Here is a 24,342-nt window from a genome sequence, read left to right as displayed (position 1 = left end):
ATCATATCGTGTTTCGTATAATTCCTTGACACAGGTTCTAAATCCAGTTGCATTCATATTCTGCCGAGCAAACACACATCCATGTAAAGTTAACTTGGGTAATAGAAGAGAAAGCATGTAAATTTTTTAAAATGAAAAGTTACGCGAAATTTTGGTCTAAAAAATGGAAGAAGAAATCTTAAGTTTGATCCCAGGCTCTTTTCAGCGTCGTTCTTCCGATAAAACAAGTGTTCTATTGCATAAGTGACATTCCAAACATTGACATTTATAGCTTTCATTAAGTGAGCTGATTAATGATTGAATATCATGTATGTTTAGTTTGCTTATTTTTCTGAACGGGTGTTGCTGTAGTTGCCAATTGACCTGTTATATCATATTCGGATGTGTGTGCCCAGCACCACGACCCACGACCCACCATCCTTAGACCCCCCCCCCCCCCCGCCCCTGTCAAAAAAAAACAAGAAACGCCGCATGTCCTATAATTACTCCCACTTAATCCTCTTAACAGCAGTTTTTTCTACAATCTTATCCCACACTAATATTTCTACATGTCCACTCTATCCTCACGCCACTTGACATTGCCATAGTAACCGGGTTTGGAAATGTAAGTCAAGGCAAATTGTGAATTTCTGGCAGTGGTTTGCTTTGTTTTTTCCAATTTTCTAAGAGCGACGTACGTCGTAGATTTGTAGTACCCACTTATAGTTAAAGCATCATTTTCGAATACTTCTTTGTCAATTCCCTTTATATCTTTGACTTGCTGAGGAAATAATAAGATGCAATATGGCGCTTCCAAGATGGCGGACTTAATGACGCCATGTGAGGTAATATGACGTCATGACCAACGTAAAATATCTTTAGAGAAGGCTAAAGGCCATCTATTGAACGCAAAAAACCTAATGTTTCATACCAATCGACAAGCATTTGTAACGGATCCGGTTAAAATCAGTACAGCCATCTTTTCGTGTGTTAATCATCTTAACTGGCTGCAATTGGACAGAATAGTCTTAAACCTTGGAAAAACGTTTACCTCGATCCATGTTGTTATGCCGTTATGAACTGGTGCTAAGTATCCACTCGCTGTTGTGCTGTGATTGGCTGATATGAGAACTGATGGTGTTACGTTATAACTTCGTATAAAGTGGACAAACTGTAGAAAGGAACAAAGAACTAAACATTTAAACTCGCTATAAATTGTAAAACATACTTAAATAGATTTTCGTTCCTCTCGATGGACATTCCTTAACGAGGTTTTATTTTGACCAAAAGGAGCGTGGTTTTAACGTTTTTGTCACTCAGGTATGTTTTCTATCTTAGAGTGTAGTCGTCTTCTTACCTCACAGTAAGCGTTGTTATTTTCATCTGTTGGTGGATTTGTATTCGGAAAGTTGACAGAGCCATGTTCAGTGAAGAGTGGTTTGTGCAGTTTGGAAAACGCCAACCAGTTCTGAAGATATCAAATTTGACAAATCATGACTAAAGTATTTTGTTCAATACGTAATTAAAGTAATAAACACTAATCCTAACAAGTCGTGAACATAACTTTTACGCTGTTTTCCACTACTTTCTTGGGACTACAGATACGATAAGATTCCAGAACAGAACTTCTCACCAAGGTGAACAATATCAGGAAATACATATACTTACATACCCTAGGATGTGCAAATCTTCGTTTCGTTTCTTTTTCACTAGGAAACCTTTTGGACGGTCGAGAAAGGAGAAAGGGCTAAGCCTTTCCTAACCAATTTTGTATTACATGAAGTCATTAACCTCAATGGGTTCTAGGAATGGAATATTTGATCGCTTACCACATTGATATCTTGATGTTTTCCATCAAAGTTTTGCAATTCTCGAAGACAGACTTTAAATGAGTCCTTGGTTACGTCCTCTGTCCAGATCAGCGCGGCATCATACTCCTTACCAGTCCTTAAATGTTCTGATGTTACAAGCACTAGTGGCGCCTTCTTAAACTTGTCCTACATTAGAAAATAGAGAAATTAATAATAAAATCCCTGGTGAGTGTGATTGATCAAAGCGACTTTTAAAAAATACATTGTAATATAAGTTGGAAATTTAAGCTCACCTGACTTTACCTTGTGAATTGCCCATAAGAAAACCGGTTAACTCGTTTCATACGGACAATGACATTTTAAATTTTCAAAAGGTATTTAACGAACAGCAGAACTAAAACCAAACGAGAAATTAGCTTACAAAGAATTGCTTTCGTACACACAATAACTTGAGCAGACTTCTAGAAGATGGTGCTTCAACCTACATGTACGTAACAAGAGTTTCCCACAGTTGGGCTGTGCAGACCTACCTTTGGAAAATTCACATCCGCGCAATTTGTCCCAGACCACCATTTCTGGATCTTGATCATTCCCGTCAGTCCTTCCCGTGGTGCTCCTTGGTAAGCAATCCAATCTAAAGTCGCAAATGGGTTGAAGTTGTACCCATTCCTCCCAGATTGCATGGCGCAGGCAGTGAAATTGTGTACATTGACATTCTCCGTCCATGATGTAATTGCATGGTGAACTGTCACGGAGTCATTCAAGTTCATGTGATTCAGAGTTATTTGGACATGAACTTGCTTATCCGGATAAAACCTGTATGGTGGGAATACCACTGTCTTGCAACTTGAATCAGACCATTTGGGAACACGAAGAAGTTCTTCACGGCCATGCACGATGGGAAAACCTGTTAATTCATTAAGAAATAGAGTATTACCCAAAACTTGTAAAGAAAGCCCACCACAATCCTATCGTATGCAGTGGAAACTTTGACTGAACTGAGCGTCGCAGCTAACTGCAATTATCAATGTTTATGTGATATTTTTTTGTGACTGTGTAACCCTTGACTTGTGGATTGTTTAAGGAGAGGCCTTGGTTGCTGAAAGGACAGAGTTAGGTGAAATGTACTTGCGGAGTAGGGCAGCCCAGCAGTCGTCACTTTTCGTTACAGTAATCACTCAGACAACATTCGTCACAGTTCCACTAGAGTATTTTAAGAATTGTACGTGAAAGAGCCCATACCCAATCACTAGCCGTGCTCATTTTGAGGTAAAAGATTCAGAGCTCCGGCAGTTTCCAGTTTCTGCTAACCAGTTTAAAGGGCCTATTCAGTGTGTTTACTTTGACAAGAAACAGATAAGGTTTCACAGTCTAACAACTGTTGCTAAGGGGTCCTTCACTTACCCTCGCAGCTCCCTGGGTGATAAACAGTATTGTTGTCCAGTCCTCTGCAGTAGCTCAACTCGTACAGACATTTGTTGTCGTATGTTGTTCCGTTACTGGTACACACTGGATCTTGATAGGAAGGGCAGTTTTCGTAACACACACAGCGAGCTTCAACTGCACTGAACGTTTTACAAACTCCAAATGATGGACAATACACGTTAAGGCACGGATTGAGATCTGAAAATGCATTAGACAATTAATTCCGATGAACAAATCTGTATCCTTTTGCATGCTACAGAAGGCTCGTTATTCCCACTTCCATATATACCAACCTCCAATCACAACATAGCTGACTGACAGAGGGTCGTGTTTACTTCCTGATCCTGTCAGATCTTGGACGCAAATTTTCATGGATGTCAGCCCAACTTCCTATAGACAAATAAAAACATAGCATTAAAGTTACAGGTGACATTGAAGATTGACAATATGCAATTTCATCTCCATTTACACCAGTTAATCATCGTTTACTCGTGCTGTCGTTCGTTAGCTTAGGATTTCACTCAATCGGTACTATCTAAGTTAGAAGTAAAAGGAAGTATTTTACCTCTACCCAGGCTGCAATAATGTTGTTTTCTGGTGGAACAAGGCTGTTCACCTGTCGATCGTAGTAATGATGAACAGAAACAAGGACGGCTGGAGACGCATAAAACGTGGTGTTATACTGAACTTCCTGATAAGACAGAAAAATGAATCTTCAGGCAAAGTTTAACTAACTACCCAATGAACAAACAAGTATACAGCATTTGTATTTTCCAGTTCACAGAAAAACTTACAAAAAGGTTTTTAATTAATATCAACTCTTTTCACATTTAGCTTACGATATTTTTTTTATCATCCTTCTAGTCCCACTAGAAGATTATAAAGAGACCCTAAAATCCGAGTTCTGGTCTTTTCATTTCTCCCTCAAGCAACCTAATATTTTTGATAAGTTTCCAATACTCTTACTTGACAAAAGCCGTAGTTGTCCTCAGCTGTCGGAGCCTTTTTGTTTGGAAAAATAGCATCTCCTGACAGGGTAACATTAAACTCTGAACCATTGCCAATGAATGCAAACCAGTCCTGAAAAGAAGACAAGTGAAGTGCTGTTATTGAGCGAAGAACACAATTTATCAGATAATATCAAATTTCCAAGTCTGTTTCTGAAGTTTTTCACGACGTGACTAACACATAATATGTTGCCATCGAATCATGTCAAATGTTACCTAAAGGAAAACCATTAACTGTATCATGCACCCGATCCTATTAATTTTTCTCTTCTTTGTCATTTTAAAAATCTTTTAAAGTATATCATTAGGGGAAGAGAAGGAATTCGACCATGTAGTCCTAGTTGAGGAAGATTTCAAAAAAGCCCTGTCTTGATAGGGTTAACATTATTTAGCTAAAAAGAGGAGCTAGAAGTGCTTGCCGTCATGTCAATCTATTCACGTTACTCTGTGGCGTAGTGTATCGTTTCTTTGGTACCGAAGGGGTCTTACCAAAAGTTTGGGTGTACCTTAATTTAAGCCTAAATTCTGTTTCAGTGCCAGTTTGGATTTTATGATAACCGTCTTCCAAATTTCTCTTCTTCTTCTATTTTTCCTCATGTTTTGAACCATTTTCGGAGCTCCTTCGTTTTTAAAGAAACAATAAAAATAATACAGCAACAACAACATTAAACTCAAAGATGGCGGGCCTAAGATGCCGGATATTTTGAAATAGGCGACGTTTTTGGCGTAGTGTAAAGTCTTCGGATTCCTTACACACCATATAGGGCTGATTATGAATAGTGAAGAAAGTGTTACTTACCACAATCGTGTCTTGATGTTTCCCGTCGAATGCTAAGAATTCCCGGATGCAAACCTCGAAGCTTCCAGAATTCACGTTCTCCAACCAAACATACATGGCGTCGTTAGACTTTCTATCACGGGTGTACTTTGCTGAGACAAACACAGAAGGTCTTCCACCAAACTCTGAAATGTTTTTTTAAAGTTAGTAGTATAAAATCTGACACCCTGGTCTTATAACTCATAACGGGGTCACAACTGGTCAATAACAATTGAAGCTCCGGGTTGTACCGAACTTGAGAGTACACCCTAACTCATTCGGCTTATCGCAAGTCGATGATTTATTCCTTTACGCTCCTGTCGTTGTACAACTCTTTTCGAAACTCGAGTTCTTTCAATTATTTCTATTAAAAGCTCACCGAATGTAGTTTTCAATCTGTCGACTAGGCCATTCACTTCCGGTCACAAAACGCCTTACAATTACCGGTCCAGTTACACCAGAAATTGTTCTTCATTATTTTTTTTATCCTCTATCTTCTCTTTTTAAAGCGCTAAGTCTAGTCAAGTTCAAATTCAGGATCAGCAACCAGGCCTGATTTCTCCTCTCGCATAGTCAGCTCCCCTACTCTTTAGAACACTCGTGATGGGATCTTGGCTCTCACTCTCGATTATCTCGGCCGGTTACTTGCTGTAACTTTGTAATTCGAGGGGACTCACACGCTGAAGTGAACGTTCAATCCTGTTTCCGTTGTGTAGCAAGAAAAGCAAGTTTTCTAGCGGTCTTTAGAAGTCTGTGCCTGTAGCTTGAGATCTTCCTCTTCATTGTTCTCAGTATCTGCTACCACGTGAGCATCCCCTCCCCCCCCCCCCCCCCCATCACTCTCGACGTATGTTAGGAGCTGATTGTTGAGATTCTTATCACTGATTGCTGAGATTTATCTTATCACTGGTCTATCCTTCAGGTAAACTGGGCAGAATCTCTAAATTCTTCCAGTGCATTTGAGGAGATTCGTCTTATTTTCTTCAACTAAATTCCACCCGGGTCTTTCCATGTCATCAGGTGTTCCTCTTTGTACTCTTTCCACAAAAATGCCGTTTAACTTACACAAGTTCTTCGGTACCCAATGGGCCCGACGTTTTCTTTATCTTTTTTGACTTGGCCAGGATCTTGGTTTGGAATCTGCGAGAGCAGCACGTCCCACTCACCAGTCTCTTGGACTGCAATAGTCCCATTTCCTTGTTCCTTGGTCTCCCTTGTGAAAGTCGCAATATTGTCCAGTTATGTACTTTTTCTTGAGACCTTGGCGTGCATTAAGCGCTTGGCTGGGGTGACCAGTCTTCCTTCGTTAGTAACCACCGTGGTCTCTCATACCACTCATTCTCCACCAATTTTTCGGGGATGTACCTCCACTTTTCAGATCAGCGAGGTTTTGTTAGTTAGCGCAATATCTCAGTTGAGTTTTGACTTCCTCTGTTACTGGAGCCATTTTTGGCACTCTGTTTTCAACGAACACCTTCAAGAGCTTTCCGGATTTTAGATTCAACATAAGGCTACAAAGCTGTCCATCCACGCTGTGACGCTTTCCACTGGCCATCGCTTCAGAGCCTTGTTGAATTTTTTGGGCACGTTTGCCGCCATTTGACCACTGATCAACTCTTATCTTGCTATAGTAATGCCTCGCTAGAAGATGCTTCATATTCGATGTCAAGAGGTCCTTGACCACACCTGAACTGTATTCTACGACTACTATGGAGGCAGCGCAGCAGGCCAGATTGCTTCATCGGCGAATATGTGGTGGTGTACTGTTTCGACCTTTGTCATGACCATTATAATGCTCCTGGGTATGGTCGCACGCTTCAACTATATTGTTAACTTGGTCCATTCTTTTCTTAGGGATCCGGAGCCTCCGCGTTCCAACCTTTCTTCTCGTCACACGCCTCTCTGTGCATCTGCTGTCCCTCCACAGTAGTCGGCGATAATATGCCAAGATCCCGTATATACTGCCTAAATGGCTCAAAATAGTTTGCTTGGCTACCGATTCTTCTTTCGTCCTGACATGTCCTGTTGTTTATCCCAGCTAATTAAGTCCAGGTATCCTGCTTGCATTGATCATCCTGACACCCTCTGGCACTGGAAGATTGAAATCTTTTTTGTGTACTGGAAACCACTCTTCCTCCAATATCTGGGTGGCTTCTGATTTGAACCTATCCATTTTTCCTATTCTTTGACCATTCTTTATTAGGTTATCCTCATAGGTGTTGACTCGCAGCGTTTGAACTGTTTGACTGACCTCTTCTGGCTGTTGAATGTAGTGATAATGTAAGGTGGCTTGTAGAATGAATGGGCTTGCCTCTGCTCCAAAAGCTACCAATGTGAACCGCAAGAGTTCTTCTTGTTCATCTACCTTGAGATCGAATAGGCCGCGGAATGCATCACTGTTTTCTTCTTTTATCCCAGCTTGTAGAAACGCCAGATATAAAGGTTTTTCTCTGTAAAAGCAGTCATTGAAAGTGTAGTGAGGTTTGGCTCTTGCATCGAACACTATCTTAACTTTTGCAGAAGCTGCATCTTCTCTGATCAGTGGCTTGCGTGGCATAGAGAGCAAACGGTCATCTGTAGGACGATCGGCAGCGTTCTCAATGACTCCTCTTTTTTCCTGGATGGCTACAATCTTCCCATACTCTTCTTTCGCTGCTTGTTTTGCCCTAACCGCTTACCCACTCGTTGTGGGCTCTCGCCGCTTTGGATCTCGTTGGTCTCCAGTAATCTCCGTCCTGGAATCCAGGGAACGTTGACTTCCTACCTTCCATCTGCTTTTGTAGAAATGTTCTCAACAAACTCCGTGTGTACGTCCAGCTGCAAGCTCTCTCCCAATCTTCTACTGCTAACACGTCCAAACTGTACAACCGATCGTAATCAATCGTTTTGCTAGTCATCAGGCATCTGCGTCATGGTCACCACCGAGAATGACCCTAACAAAGGTCGTCCCATCAACTATGATTCGACAGTAGGTACTACCTCCTAGGATCGCATAGGTTGTCTAGCTACCTCCCCATTTTTCTTACAGAATCGCTTGTCCCTTGTGTGTTCGCAGTTCCATTTCAGGGTGCTTAGGTCTGGTCTCCGGATGGTCGTGGAGTCTGCCGTTTTTGCTCCAGTAAATTCCCGCCTGTCCATTCCTCGAATCTATGGTTAGTTCATAATAGTAGGAAGGGATTATTTTTGTGACTGTGACTTACTCAAAGTTACTATTTGCAGGGTTTCGTTGCATACTGGGCTCAACATAAGCCTTTTGATTGCTTTCAGTGAGATGAAGTTCCTTCCAGATCCTATGTCAAGGTGAGCCTATAGCGATGTTCTATTTGTCTTAACGGGGATTATAGTTGGGAGTGTCTTCTCGCGCGCCGGCGTGTATCCGGTGAGTAGAGGCTAGGATCACCATTTCTTTCACAACTGCTTGTGTGATCTCTCCCTTTGCATTTGAAACAGCTACGACTTCGACAACAACTGCCATTGTGTCCCACATTTCTGCAATTGTAGTGCGGTCGATTATCCGCTAGAAACTTCCTTCTGGTCTCCAATGTCTTGTACGGTTCACAACGGTCTCCCCAGTGCCTTTGTTTGCAGTAGAGGTAAGTTTAGTTTGATCTGTGTGCGATGTGTCATTTCCTTTTCCAGTGTATCAGCGTCTCTTCTTCCTCTGGCTAAGCTAGATACTATCCTAGGTTATGAACTGATTTACAGATTGTAATTTGAATTTAAGTAGACGATATATCATAAGTATAACGCGAATGTTATAGCTTGTGACTGAACTTTTAGTAAAGTTGAAGCTTAATTGTTATTATTCAATAACAACAAACTAAAGAAAACAGGTTTAGATCAAAGATCCTCTTGACGTTCGATTAAAAATAAACTGTGATGGTCCATGCCAAAAAGCATCAAATTCGCCATGGGGTGAACTCAAACTTGGCAAACATAATATGAAACAAAACAACTTAACAGTGAGGTTATCGACCTCATCACACAATCTTCAATCAAATTCTTTCCCTACATGATGATAGGTTTAGTTCGTGTGCGTCACCATTCTGGTTGACAAAACACGGGAAACGTAGTGAGGTATTGAACGGTGTTTATTTGTTGATAATTTTAGATCTATCGTTATGAGTAACATTTTTATTTCATTTTTCTTCACTTTGGTAATATTATTGGGAAGGTATTCAAAGAAAAAACTACGATCTGACTGATCTTGATGTAGAGAATATTCGCGGACTGATGTCTTAATCCTATTCGTCATCAGACGTTCAATCTAGAAAACACTTCACAGTTATATGTAATAACTGACCTATATCAGACATTGACGACATTGCTGAAAGATGAACATGACAAGTAGCAAAACACAACTGACCTCGAGTAAAAACCTCTGAATCCAACAGAGAGGAAACTTGCTCGAAATTCTTGCTCTCTAATAGTGCCAACTTCGGTCTTTTGGGGAAATTTTTGTAGACCTTTTAGTATTTTAACAAACAACGGCGCAGCTGAGTTAATTGTGGCCAAAGTGAGATGTAAAAAAACAAATGTCCAGCCTAGTCTGAAGACAATATAGACATACTGATAGATAATTTTAAGAGGTTTGTCAACGGAATCAATTTCGAAGGTATCTACAAAATCTGTGAGTGATAAGTGTTGTAATAATCAAAATATCCCCATTTTGATGGCTCTTGTAGTGAAAATCACTGAAAACACACTTGACATGCAGTAATAATAACATAAAACCATTTAAGAATCTAATGTTAGACTTTTATGTCAGACAGCGTCATGTCAAACACGTGTTATCGTTCAAGTTTTGAAGCTATTTGTTAACCAGCTGCACAGAGATGCCCCACTGGGGGCAATTAGGATTGCGCCACTGGGAGCAATAAGGATTGATGATGATGATGATGATGATGATGATGATGATGATGTAGAAAGGTGTCTGCTGGTTTTTTTCAATTGTTGTTGTTGTTACTGGCTTGAAAAATAAAAATGACTTAACATAATAGACAACTCCAAATTTTTAGCTTTGTAACAAAATCAGCTTGGATTTTTTATCGTTGTTGATTCGAAGATATTTACTTTTCAGTTAGAAAAAGCTGTCGAAAATTTGGTATATTTCATCGTTAAGAAAATTATAACTTCGCACCGTTTGAGGTAAAATATATGAATTAGACTAAAATTAACATGCAAAAATATTATCAGCCAGTTGGGGAATGCTAACATCCGCGAATTCGAATGTAAGGGTATGGTGATTGCATGTACGATCTGACCTGTGAGAAAGATATTTTCTCGCATCTGGTTTCTGTTGTCCAATATCCATTGAAACTAACACTTCCATGTGTAACATCGGGTCGATCTTGAAAGGCCAGCCAGTTGATAACTCCACTGTCATTTGATGGAATTCCCGACTCGCGGACACACACCTCGAACCCACTTGTAGTGACAGAATGAACCCACAAAGCTGAAGGCGAGTGAACATTTGAAAACTGCTCGCCATGACTCAATGTAACGTGAACGTGAACCTGGAAGTTAATTTAAAGGTAACATAAAATCAAATAAACATACAATGTAAAAACAATTGGTAATGACGTTACTTGTGATTTGTAAACAGTCAGTGACAGATACTGAACTGCTAGTGAGATTTTCAATCGCCATCAGAAAGGAAATCCTTACTTTCAAAATTCGAAAAATAAAATAATTAAAGATGAAAAAAAAGACAAAGGAAGGGATTTTATTCACCCTTAAACCCCTTCACCGTATACTAAAGATATAAACTGCACTTGCAATATCGTTAAGGAAGCAATTTGCCAATGCAGAGCCAGTTCTTTGTCTCTGGGGTCAGGTCTCGCGTCGAATACCTTGGAGGTTTAAATCACGTGGGGTGACCTTGGGCACGTACCTTTCCTGAGCCACTGAAAGCAACAGGAAATGCAATGTTTGTACAAGATCTTAATCTGCAGTCTTGAGGAAGTGAACATCCACTGTTGCAACTCCAGTCTGGTAACGTCTGTGATATGTTGAGCTTTCCAGTTTGTATCGAGTTTCCTACAAAGTAGAAATGAAACGAAGATAACTAGAAACTTGGGGAGGGGACAAAATGCGACGGTTATCTTAACGAGCTCGGTGTTCCCAACAAGGCTTAAGCTGCTCTTGTGACCTTGAGTGCAATAATATTTTCCTTTAGAGAACAATCTGTGAGAAAGCGCGTGCTAAGAGCTCTACTTCTATAACTCAAAACATAACTAGCTCGAGGTATTTACGTAGTGATGGTGAGAGCAAAGAAAATTTGCAATTTGATATCGAACACACGACAGATTTTTCTTTCTTTTCTTCGCAGTGTTTCCTAAAGAAAACTGGGACTGCCATTATTTAAATAATGTGTAACAAACGCGGTGGTCAGTTTTGACACTATGCCGAGTGTTTGCTTTTCTTTCTTGTATTTAAAGAAAATAAACTTGAAGCTGGCGTGGAGTTGTCACAACATTGCTTTTGTTCCCGATCTTAATCACGTCTTGTTTTCTATCGACCAAAATAGCAACGTTGAAACAAGACAATTTGAACGCACCAACAGGAAATTGGCTGTATATGAACCAAAGTACGTAAGATTTTTCAACCAGGAATTGATGATTTCCTTTGCCATTGTAGAGCAATTTTCGTTAAATTCAGAAATGGAATGAGGAAAGCATTTCAAAGGTAAATGCCTACTAGGCTATAAAGGGGGGGGCGTGTGCTTAGTGAATTCACTTTGTTGCAAGATGAAAAGGTATTCAGCTCTTGAAGTGCTCTTATCATTTTATTTTTCCATTATATAGTTTTGGGGAATTTTTAGCACAAACATGCTGCGAGATGCTCTAAAAAGTTTTTAAGCAGTGTCGAATTTGTTTTTTAATGCATTTTGAACAAAGTAGAACCGCGGTAGTCACGTGATATAAATGAATGATACCAATATCTACCAAAACGCCAATTGTGACTCGGCAAAATTTTTGATCACCAATGCGTGTTGCAAATTAAGTCACTTCGTTTCTGTCTGTTTGAGGTATGATCAACTATGGTAATTTCCAAAAAATGACGTACTATAATTGCCTAAAATAATGAGATCCAATGACATAAAGTTCTACCTTGCTTTGCAATGAGTATATGTTTAATCCAAAATCATAAAATACGTCAAGAAATATAGAAAAACTAAGAAAAAAAAAAGTGAAAACCAAATGACGTCTTCATTAATGATGACAGCGGAATCATTTTCCCTAATGCTTTTCATGTGAGATGTGGCGGAACATGCGAAACATTTATTGAAATAGTTATTGATCTCTTGATATGATTTTGAAACGACAAGCTATTACTATAGGATGCTAGGATAGAAAAGACTAGAATTTGTGTGTTTTATTTTTCGGAAAGAACACAGCATTGTAAGAGACATCGCACAAATGTACGAATGTTAGGTCTTTAGACTGGGCCAACTCAAAAATAATTGAGAAATGCCTAGCCTGTAACGAACTGAAGCAAACTTTTAGTCTCTATTTTAGGCAGTCTGCGGAAGTATCATGTTAAACGGGCCTATTCTTGATAATATTCAGACGAGGACGTTGGAAATTCCGAGCATCTATACATTTATGCAATAATGAAAGCAATGGAAATATTAACAATATATATTTATACAAACTTTTTGTCATTCAAAATTTCCGAACCACTAGCACATACAATGGGTATTACAAGCTTACCTTTCACTGGAAGAAAGAGATTTCCAACTTCGAACATCAAAACCAGCAAAGCTGGCATCGAAGGCACAACATTTATCTTGCCCATCTTTTCTGCTGTATCATTGTCTTGAATACGGGCAGTTGCCAAGGACGGCCAGGCTCTTGTACTAGTACAACTGAATTCTGATTGGCTAAAGGTGATATCCACGTCAGCAACCGTATCGTGTTTACCACAGGACAATAGGACGTGATGCAGGTGATGTTTTGAAAGATACACACGTTCGAACTTGTTACAGAACAGAGTCTTAAGAGATATGAGTTTTCTGCTGCGGTGGTCGGAAGCTCTAAAAGCTCAAAATATCCGTTTACTTTGGAAAGGAGATTTGTTTATTTTTCTACTGTAAAAACAGTGACAAAGAGATTATGTAAGGTGGCTCAAAACAGTTGTCGGTTTTTTTTTTTTTTTTTTTTGAGACTTATAGAACTAGGTACGATTTTTCAGGCTTGGAACTGTACTGTTTTGAATGGCTGTGCTATTTTTTTAAGGTAACTCTCCACAGCGCCTTTTGTTATGTTCAAGTCATAAATTAAGGTTGCACTGTCCTGCTGCATAGCTACAAACTTGACCCACTTTTTACCATCAATTGCATCTATCTTAAAAACTAAGCCTGGGAACCCATTTTTTTTACACAAATCTTCTTTATTACATACAGCGGAAGAAATAGACAAAATTACAAAAAAGGAATATGTGGGGTGGTTTTTCTTAAATTAAGAAATATGAAAATTTCCAAGTTGGAGAAATTCTACTTCAAAGTGTTTTGTTGTTGTTGTTGTTGTTGTTGTTGTTGTTGTTTTACAATTTCCCACATGCATTCCGCTTTTGCTGTTGAATATTTTTTTAATTAAAAAAGTAGGGTCACCGGATCAGTTTTTGAGATATTAGTTTCGTGGATAAGATATTTTAGCGCGCGTTCTACGTGCAAATTAAAATCTCGACTTTGCAAGATCGCTCCTTGCGCACGCGTGAAGGCAATCCGCTGATCAGTAAAGCCCACAATTTGACGCCAATAAACGCGAATAGTCCGTGAATAGTGTTAAAAAGTGGTAAAAGAAGAGAACCATAAATAACCCGGAGGTGAGACTAGCCAAGTAGAAAGAACGAAGAAAACCTGAAGAGTAGTTTTTTTTTTTTTTTTTACCCTGCTGTGTTTTAGACTGATAGCCGGCGCGATCGATCGCAACATTAACATCAGAATTTTCGTTTGCGTTCCAGCGCAGCGGTTTAAAACGATGTTTTCATTTGAAATTGCCTGAAGGGTAGATGTTTTCGAAGTTAAAAATAACTGATAACGCAAACAGCCTACTAAACCTGGCGGAAACGAAGTTTTACGAAGTCGGCCTCACGCCAATATGTTTGTTTTGCTTTGATCTCGCGTACCTTGGCCTCCAATGATCGCGTGATGCCTCCCACTGAAATGCTTGCTGGAGCCCAGGCGTCCCAAGGAAACATCACTGTTTTGAGCCACCTTAACTGTTGCGGTAAGAGCGAAGGTCTTCTGTAGTTGTAGTCATACATGTAGGGTTCCCTCGAGTAATATAAATATCTGAGTTTATAGCGGACCAACAATCATTACCACGGCCATATTTATCAACCGATAACTAATAAAACAAACCTGTGACGACAAGCTCCTTGTATGTTTTGTCAATATTTTATTTTTCCCCACGTATCTGTGAATCATTATCGATTGTATAATAGATGATTCACCTAAATTTCGTGAAAAGTCCTCGAATAATTGATGAATCTGGCTCCCGTAGAACTAAAATTTACGTCCCGTTCACACTGCCCCGGAGAAATATAAAAGCGCGACTTTCTCTTTACGATTGGGCCTACGGTCCACATTAATCCGTCACGCGACTGAAAAAGCTTTTGGAAAACGCTCCTTAAACGGGAGGAATTTTTGAAAACGCCGACTTTGCGTTTTGGTGTGGACGGAAAACATTTTGAAAGCGAAGACTTTTGAAAACGATGACATTATTTTTCTCCAGTGTAGTGGAAGAAAACATTTGGTGCGTTTTCAGAATGAAACCGCGTTTCAAAATTTTTCGCTCGTAGTGTGGACGGGACATTAAGGATGTTGAGTTCTTTTTTTCATGAATCCAATCTTGTCCCCTGGAGTCTCCTGTTACTCTCAGCCGACACGGCCTTGGAGAGAACATGATGTGATTGGCTATTTTTAAGAAGAATTGATATTTTCACTAATTTGACTTTGATTATTCTTCCAGAAGGTATGTAATGCTGGAATTACTGCTTGAATTACTGCTTGCATTTCAGTTCGATTAAAGCATCTACAAACTTAATTAACTTATTTTAACAATGGGTTCAAATCAAGAGACAATAAAGGCTAAGAGAGTTATTCCCTCGTATAGGACTTAGTTCCCATCAAGCTATTTTTAGATCAAGCCCAGTTTAACAAATCCCAGCAGGACTTAAACATAGCCATATGTGTTACGCGCATTTTGCTTATGTAGACAACAAAAACGGATTTTCACGTATTTCACACAGCGTGGCAACATTATCCACTTAAGAACTGGGTACCCTGTTTAAAAATACCTCCAGAGGGTTCACATTAATTGGCGAAATTCCTTAAAGAGGGATTAGCTTTTAACCTTCAGCCTGTCTTGCTTGAAATAGATGCCGATACAGTCTTAGGAATAGCATGTTAAGCCCGTTTTCACAAAATGCAAGTCTTCATTGCATCCGAGATTAAAACTGCATCTTGAATAACGTTATTTAGTCAGTTTTTTGGCTTACGTTTATGGAATGTTTTACCGTCAATCCTATACAAAGTTGGCTAGTAACAACAATGGCCTCCCGAGTCTCTCTAACAATGTACGCGTTAGAGGAAAATCGTATCAGTTATCAAGTTTAGACTTCGAAGCTGAACCGTGATTGATCCTCAGCTCCAAGAAATCTAATTACTTCCACAGTATCGTGAGTTACAAAAAGTTAGCTTCTTCAGCCTGTATACGTAAAAGGGCCCACAATTTCTTACATTTATCTCAACGTCTCTATGACAGCAAATGCCAAATCCATGAAAACAAACTTTTCTCAAAACGACGCCCTCGTCAACTGTCGGAAGACTTCCTTTCATCCATCCCGTTAAGTCTGTATGGCATTTGTGAGTGGGGACACAGCTGGAAGCCATCACAGTTCCAGCCTGGCCATAGAAACGGTACCAGTCTTCTGTTAGATCGTTGTCACATTTCCTGCCATAGATGTTGTAATAATTCCGGTGTCGATCGTAATCGCTGAGAAACTTGTACTGAGAACATTCGGGTATAACTAAGAATAAGCCGGAAAAAAAGAAGAAACTAAGAAGATTGACGTTTAAAAGATAAGTAAATATAGAAAGGCATAGCATTGCATGGCAATAGCTTACGCTTGCCTCCCAATGTAATACTTCACAAGACAAAAAACACGGATACTGTTGAATCTTGTCATAATTCAGATCCTTTAATAATATTGTTTTTCAGTGTTAGAGCTGTCTTATATACCTGAATTGATACGGCGTTGAGCAAGGTATACGTAAGGATTTGCATCGGGTCAAATCTGGGTTCTAGCCTGATAGTGCAATAGTCTCCGCTTTCCGCCGTAGCAGCAAGCCACTAGATGTATTTCTATTCTCCTCTAGATGGTACGGCCGTCCATGGGAAGTACCGATCCCACTCTAAAGATATCTTAGCGGAGCGATGCACTATAAACCGAATAACCACAGCAAGAACTTAAATCCGAACCACTCGACCCAATGTCCCCAGCTTTATTAATAAAGTGTCTGTGCTTGCAAACTTTCATACAACTTAAAAAAAATTATTTGGTGTAGTCAACTCCAAACTTTGCCGATTCAGTGATTTCGCGTTGTTTGTTTTGCAGAAAACGACTTGTAACGCAACAGGTGTAACGCACGCGCAGAGCTTTACTACTGTTCACCCAATATAGTCTTTTTGTTTGCGTAAACACTCCTTGGTCTACAGAGGAGTGCAGGGTTTGGGGTAAAAATAGAATAGACCATTAGATCGTTTCAAAACCTAAGTAAAAAGTACCATTGCATCGCCCAATGACACCAACTTAAGTGTTCCGCGCCAAATTACCAACCTGTTTCACATTGAAACCCACCAAATCCAGTTGGACAATCACACTTGAATCCGTTGGCGAGGTCACTGCACTTTCCTCCATTGCGACAAGGGTTACTCGCACACTCGTTTATATCTAAGAAAGCAAAGAATGAGAAGTGTATGACCTCTTCTTATTGAGTAATATTTATTATTCAATGTAATTCCCCAATATTTGTACCAAATGTCAGCCATATAATTTATTTTAAACTCGCACCGAAGATGGCTCATTGAATGACAATTCAAACATGTTTGCTTCTTTGCGCTGTGTCGTGCTGTATCTTAATCGAAAAGTCGTTGTTTTCCCCTATTATTAATCTGTTTATTAGTTACCTATCTCACACCATAGCCCAGTGAATCCATCGTTGCAAAGGCAGCGGTAACCGTGGGGTGAAAATCCTGACAGACATGTACCACGATTCCTACAGGGCATGGAACTGCAGAAGTTCTAGTAAATAGTAAGTATAAAAAAGTTAAGCAAGCAAGTGATTATATGAAAGACCACATGTTTGAATTAACTGCGAAAAAGATGTAAAGACAACGAAAATCTTACACAACTTAAGCAACTTTGACGATAAAGCCAGGGATTCGAACAGTGTTAAAAAAAAAAAAACTCAACCTCAGATCCACGGTAGATGAAATTCGATGTCGTTTTAAGGTCAGAAGGGTGTTCAGTATGTGTAGCGTTATTTAATTCACAGACGTCTTCACCCGAAGCACGTTTTCCAAAGTTGTATGAGACGCATGTGTTCTCTAAATAACAATGAACTCGACAAGAATGCTCCGAATCTAGCGCTATCCTTTTAATGACGTGCTTTTGCAGAGCTGCACCTTCCACTGGGCTTGAAAATCGAAGCATTCGGCAGTCGTCTGTAGCGGAATATACAAACAAAGATAAGATCAGTGACTATTAAATAAGTATAAGACATTTGCTGGCGAACTAATGGGAAAAAAAAGATCGAGGCCTCGTCCACACTGCGACGGAAAAACGTAAAAATGCAGTTTTATTTCTGCAGCTAGGCCTACCGTCCACTCTAATCCGTCACGAAAACGGAGCCTTTCGAAAATGTTCTTCAAACCGGACGAATTTTGTAAACGCCGGCTTTGCGTTTTAGTGGAGACGCAAAACATTTTTTTTTTAATGGAGCTTTTCGAGGACGATGAAGTAACGATCATAATGTGATGAACTCGATGAAAGATTCAAGTGTTGTACTTCTAATCAATTTAAAAAAGAACTAACTTCGCATTTCATTAGTCTCTATTAGTCTTTACTGATATTTTGATGGTTTATATCTATTTATTTTGTTTTGTTTTGTATATTTACTCTTGTACCAAGTTTATGATATATATGTGTACCAATGTATTTGTTGTGCCTCTTTCCTGACTCTCACATTTTTAATTATTATAATTACGGTCACCCAACTAGTTTAGCTTTTTAGTTATTTGGGGTGTCCCACTACTGTATGTACTGTACTGTTTATTTATTTATTTATAATTATAATCTTGTAAATTCTTTTAGTTGTTTACAGTAGTAGAAAAAATAAACTGTTAACTGTTAACTCTAACCCTCGAGGGTGCACAAAAGCGTTTCTGCTGTCAGTGACTGCTGCGTTTTCAAATCAGTCCCCGGCGTTTTGTAGAGGGAAAACATTTTGATGCGTGTTCACAGTCAAAGCCAGCGCCGTTTTCAAATTTCATCGGCGTAATGTGGACGGGACCTTGTACTTAAATATTCTTACAGTTAGTTCACTTTACGATAGTAATTCCTTGAAATCTCGTTTGAACATGTACTCATCCAATAATATTTGTACCATTGTGGCAATGACGTATTACGCATTCTCCGCACGCTATTTTGAATTAAGATGTAAGCAATATTCAAAGGTCATAGGTATAATCAGGAGCCATAATCGGGGACGGAGACCGTAAGCGCGCGCCATTTCTAGTATTGGGGTTGTCTCCATGATATGCGACAATAATTCTATTCTTAGAACAAATTGCGCCATCGCCTGCGGCACACGCGCGTACATGCTGCGAGGAATTTTGTGGATGTCGCGCGGGGGAAATGGCGTCCGAAATTCCCGAAATTTTTCATGTTCTTGGCCCACAACTCAACGCGTTTACGTCTGTTGGAATTTTTCTTAAGTATTTTCGTCGTAAGCTGCTCCAGTTTGAGTGAAGTAAGACAGTGTCGAATTTAGGTATGTTCCGCGTTAAGCTTATATACGTATATCGCTGACCAAGTTGTGTTCCGACGGATGCTTCTTTTACCTGAGCTGTACATTACTCCACTTTAAATTTCACATATGTTGAAGATTAACAGCTTTTCCATTACACAGCAAAAAAGTAGCTGCATATATTTTGATATAGCAGAGCTTCAGGACATCATAGTTTCCTAGCTCCTCTTGCCACACGCTTGCGAGGAATTTAATTGCCAGTCTATCGCGACTGAAAAGTAAAACAAAATAATTGCTAGTTTGGTCAGTTTGAGGTTCGCCTGAATTGTAAGCAACGCTTATTGTTTCATCAAGGCCCAAAAACGTTACGTCCGTAGATACTGCTCAGTTTTATTCGTGTAAAAATCCAGTAAATTCTCTGTTGTCGATGAATGAGAGCGCCCGCTGATGCGTGTTTTGTACAGTCAGTAAACATGACAAATTGTACTTCCGCCGCACTTTCGTGTGAAAGTGTACATCGAACTCAAACAATAACTCTATAGTTTTTAAATATGTTTAAGATTGATAAATGTTTGAGAACATATTAAAAGCTACGCTGAAAATATGTGAATAAAGCAGAAATAATCAGCAAAGTTACGATGACGCTTTCTTTAATCAACTTCGAATAACGATTTCGATTTTGTTGATCGAATTATCAAAACTTCTTGTCTATTTTCATTTTCGCAGTGTAAAACTTCACTATGCTTATGTTGAAGAAACACACATGATGTTAGTAGCCTTTTTTGCGTTCGTGAAATTTGTTGCAGCATCTCAGCACAAAAGAAACTAAAGAAATCTTTGTCAAGATTTGTTAAAAATCGAAAACACCGACTCGGACTTGAAAGTGCACGAGCTGCACTATGCAAATGAGCTAATTGTACGCGTCAGACTTTCCTTTCAAAAACTTTTGCAAACTCACCAAACAAGCAGAAACAATAAGAAACTATCAAAACAGGTTTTGGTTATGATTAACCATTGTCTGAGAAACGCACAAATTAACTCGATACCCTGAGTAGAGAGTTTTTTTGAGGTCTTGCTTTCAACCCTGAAAAACCCACCTTTTCCATAAGCTCAGAGCATAAAGCTACATATAAGCGCCCTGGTTCGTATTCCCTGCCTCATTCCCTGCCATCGCTGTGAAAAATATGCAAGATAATTTCTCAAGGTGTCTCAACTCTCACCATTTAATCACGCAACGTGACAACATCCCCGCGAGAGCCCCCGACATGTGCGTGGATCCGCGCGGATATATGACGTCAGGATGGCGCAATTTGTTCTAAAAATAGAAAAATTGTCCCATATCATAGGTACGCGCGGATCCCAAGGCTTACGGTCTCCGTCCCCGATTATGGCTCCTGGTATAATGGATTTTTGGCAACTGTCTTATAAATAGAATGCAACGCGTCTAAATCGCGATTATATTTAGGCTATGAGGTTGATGATTTAAAGAAAAAGATAGATATCAATTAACCTAAAAGACTTAAGAGACACATAGTGATGCATAAAATAATTTTTGAAAAAAAAAAACACATTGAGGAAGTGGAACTATATTGCTAAAGTTGTTTTCTTTGTTTTGTTTAACTAAGTCTGCAACGATGTAAATAGTGTTCATGTTTTGTCTTCTAGTCTTAAAGTGCACCTAACCCCCCAATTTTTTTTTTTTTTTCGCTAAAACGAATTCACTAGTTATTTGAAGCATTTGGCCAAAAAAGTTTTTGAATTTGGTTGAATCCTCGATTTTCTATGCCCTTTCAAAGTTGCGCCTGAAGTGTTACACGACCGCGTTTCAGGGAGTCTGGGGCGGCGGTTGCTGATGACGTCTACCCAGGAACCAAACACAATGGCGCCTCAGTCAGCTCTCTCTATTTGCTCGAGAAAATGGTAAACAAAACTGATCGTTCCAATATATTTTGGGACTAAAACGTCCAAGTTTTGTTTCAGAATCATTTCTTTTTCGTCACTGGAGTCAGAGTTCGGTTTCGATTCAGAAGACACCGAAATAAACTTCGATCGAGCACGTTCGACAACTGTGAACTCACTGCTTAGAGCTTTGAGAACTATTTGCAATATTTCAAGCGACGAAGGGAAAGACTTCTTTGCGGACGAGCTGCTTGTATATTAGGAATAGAAAGCTAGATACGAAGTGGAGGAGCAGGCAAACGAAAAGCAGGAAAGAAAACTCAAGGACTGCTTTGGACGATAATTTCGTCGCCTAAACACAAGACTCCCACACGTGTTTATAACCCGTTTACATTTGTCCTTAGCGAGAATGTATTTTGTCAAGGTATCATTGTTCTGTTAAATCCAGTTTGTGTTTTACTTTCTGGAATGCTTCATGTTTATAAGAGCGACGTAAGTGTTGCAGTTTTCGAGACTTGATGACCTTCAAAACACTGGCTTCGATCGAGTGAAAATCGTAGAATTGTTTGGACCTGTATTTTTGAACTTACGGGAAGCAAGGCGGAAGGAAACATTTCATACAATTACCGATTTCACATTGCCACACGTTTTAAGTCGTAACTCCAAATAACCGGTGTAATTTTTTTTTTTCAAAGTTTGCAGTGAAATTCGTCGGATAAGCGAAAAGGATGTGTTCCCTAAGCGGTCCGCAGATAATGTTACGCGGTCGTATTTTCGACACTAATGTATAGAATGTTTGTCGCACTGCTGATTTCCAAACCTTCGGAAAACTCTGTGAGTGTAACAGTTTTGTTGTTAAGTAATTCTAAAGGATTAATTTTCGACTTTTATCTAGATCGAAAGAAAAATAAGTGCTCGTTGGCAGCGTACAGTTGCGACCTATTTACACATCAGTATATTTGGTCGTAACGCTTGTTGATTGATCACACAACTTGCCTTTATAAATAGTGCGGGACTGGAAGATATAGGTTGTCGGTAGTATTTCGACAAATTGCTGGTTGGCTTTAAGCAGAAAATTTAGAAAATAGCGTTTGAAAGTCTGCGGAACAAATTCCAGTGAGAGTTCTTCAATGGTTCTCACAGACTCAGTTCGCTTGTTTCGGTTCGACAAAATCAACCATCGTTTATGTCTTTATTGTACCATTGATCGATCATCGCCTGTAAATTGTACAGTATATCTTTTTTAGATCTGGGATATTGCTACAACAGCCGATAGCACTTCTGGAAGGCATTTCTGCGCACTTTTCGAATGTGTATGACACTGTCCTGAAGGAAATGAGAGGACGTGAGATATTCGACCTTCCTGGGTAGACGTCACAACAGCCGCTGGACCCATTCTCCTCAAACTCGGTCGTGAAACAAAATGGCGGTGTTTTGGGGCTATTTTCGAGATTTCGTCGGGGCACAGAAAATCGAGGATTTAACCAAATCCAAAAATTTTTTCGCAGAAGTATTTCAAATAACATTTAGATTCGTTTTGGTGGTAAAAAAAAATTTTGGGGTTGAGTACACTTTAACTATTACATTGTATTGTAAGTAAGTAGTGTGCTGTAATATTACCATTATCCTCTTTTTATTTTGTTTATTCATTTTTTCTTCCTATGTATATTGTGTTTGTAAATATATATATATATATATATTTCTAAACTTTTATTTATCGAAAAGTAAGACATAATTAGTCATGTTTCGTTCGTCCGGTGCTACTTTTTTCTTTTCTATCAAACAGTTGGATGATAAACACGACGCGGCTCTAAGACTCATTTTATTCGAAATGTCTACGGGCACAAAACAAACACTTCAGTCGCAGAAACATGTTTATTAGCACATTGTTCAAGAGATTTGTAATTTAGACACCGAAAATTACAATTTCCGGAGCTCGTGCTGTTTTTAGTAGTTAGAGAAGCTTTCCCCACTTCGATCTTGTAGATAGTCTAAAAGAAAGACGACTCTTTAAGCGCTGATTAAAAAGCCAGTGAAAGTATAATTTCTATTTGTAAAATAAGAGAATTTCCGAGAAGAGGGCCAAAATGTTGTTATTCTACAGTTACAAAAAATGCCTCACAGAGCGTCAAAAAATTAACAAATATTCCTCATTCGTTATTTGATTAAGACTCACCTTCACAGAAGACCAAATGAGTTGCAAGAAAGACAAAACATAGAATTAATTGCTCCATAGAGACATGTACACGATCCAAGTATCGAAGAAAAAAGTTCGGCGTTTAAGCAGTGATTAACGATTCTCAAGAAGGAAAATTTCTTTTCTAATAAACAGTATGCGTGTGGAATATTTGAAAATAGACCTTTCCACGCAGTCACCTGCGCTGTCAAACTAATGATATCACATCTTTGTCTGTTATTTCATTTATATTAGCTATTTATATTAGCCGTAGGATTAACAATCGACTTTTCAGCATATTGCGAAAATGTGTAGCATTGCTTTCAGTTGCATTTAGCATAAAAATTCTATTTTACAAATTACCATTGACAATCCGAGATATCAGCAGAAATTCGTGTGTTCGTAGAACCAAAGAAAGGTTAGTAATCGGAATTTATCTGACGTCTACCTGTTTTAAAATCAAACAGGATCCAATACCAGTGGGAAATTGACAATAATCTTTATGTCAACCATGGAAATCAGACACGATAATATTTAAATCTAGATTTAATTCCTTTCACGACAAGCAGAAGCACGTTTTAGGGTTGGAATGTTAACTCCTTTTCCCAAACAAAGATTTCAGTACTTTTTTTATAATCACTGGGTTCGAAGGCCTTTGTTTGCCTTGGGAAACTTTTCTCGTGATCGCCAAGGAAAGTAAGAATTTGTCGCAAAATTTGTCAAAGTCGAGAAAGGTTGATGTTTTAATTTAATAAATTTTGTGAGTAAAGGTGACCGAATTTATTTATTGTCCTTAGGTTTTTCTTGTATTATTTACTTATTGACTGAGTGGGAGCGCCGGCGAGAAAATATTTAGTCGAAGTCAGGAAGTACGAACCGAACATAGCCAGGTCCGACCGTGCGTCCTGACCGAGAGCCAAATATTTTTGTCCAGCCATATCTTACTCAGTCAATCTTATCCTTTGACAGTTTTGTTTTTGTGTTTTGGTTTAATATTTCTCTCGAACGGAACAGAGACCCGCTCATGGCAGCATTTGCTTCGCCTCGCGCGCATTTACGAACAGCCAATAATTTCAGATCATTTCACGCTGTGATCATTTGTAATCCTGTTTGTAAGTTGGTCAGTAAAAGAAAAAGGAAAAAAACCGACCCGAATTCGTTTGATTAAATGCCGAGGCATTGCGCTAATT

The 24,342-nt window shown here is 39.1% G+C and overlaps 1 protein-coding gene and 1 pseudogene across 2 annotated transcripts in view; both read right to left on the bottom strand.

Annotated features, from left to right (window-relative positions):
• The window catches only part of LOC145494649 (uncharacterized), a 23,731-nt pseudogene extending 10,570 nt beyond the window's left edge, over positions 1-13,161 (bottom strand). Inside the window, exons 1-13 of the transcript XR_014050282.1 lie at positions 12,755-13,161; positions 10,933-11,078; positions 10,304-10,555; positions 5,022-5,183; positions 4,182-4,295; positions 3,781-3,906; positions 3,509-3,605; positions 3,195-3,413; positions 2,321-2,697; positions 1,809-1,976; positions 1,337-1,447; positions 1,031-1,150; positions 1-60 (exon numbers count right to left, since the gene is read on the bottom strand). The exon at positions 1-60 is cut by the window's left edge and continues 31 nt beyond it. The product of XR_014050282.1 is annotated as an uncharacterized LOC145494649 (transcript). The remainder of the gene's footprint in view (positions 61-1,030; positions 1,151-1,336; positions 1,448-1,808; positions 1,977-2,320; positions 2,698-3,194; positions 3,414-3,508; positions 3,606-3,780; positions 3,907-4,181; positions 4,296-5,021; positions 5,184-10,303; positions 10,556-10,932; positions 11,079-12,754) is intronic.
• A 758-nt stretch (positions 13,162-13,919) lies between these two features.
• LOC145494639 (uncharacterized) lies at positions 13,920-23,327 on the bottom strand. The gene is made up of 5 exons (XM_081474176.1): positions 23,153-23,327; positions 17,523-17,773; positions 17,237-17,351; positions 16,887-17,000; positions 13,920-16,076 (listed from the first exon to the last, which is right to left on the bottom strand). The coding sequence occupies exons 1-5, from the start codon at positions 23,208-23,210 to the stop codon at positions 15,706-15,708; spliced, it is 909 nt and encodes a 302-aa protein (XP_081330302.1). The 5' UTR covers positions 23,211-23,327; the 3' UTR covers positions 13,920-15,705.
• Positions 23,328-24,342: the final 1,015 nt, after the last annotated feature.

This window comes from Orbicella franksi, chromosome 8, assembly GCF_964199315.1.
Source record: "Orbicella franksi chromosome 8, jaOrbFran1.1, whole genome shotgun sequence".
Lineage (NCBI taxonomy): Eukaryota > Metazoa > Cnidaria > Anthozoa > Scleractinia > Merulinidae > Orbicella > Orbicella franksi.
This window is presented reverse-complemented; position numbering and strand designations above follow the sequence as displayed.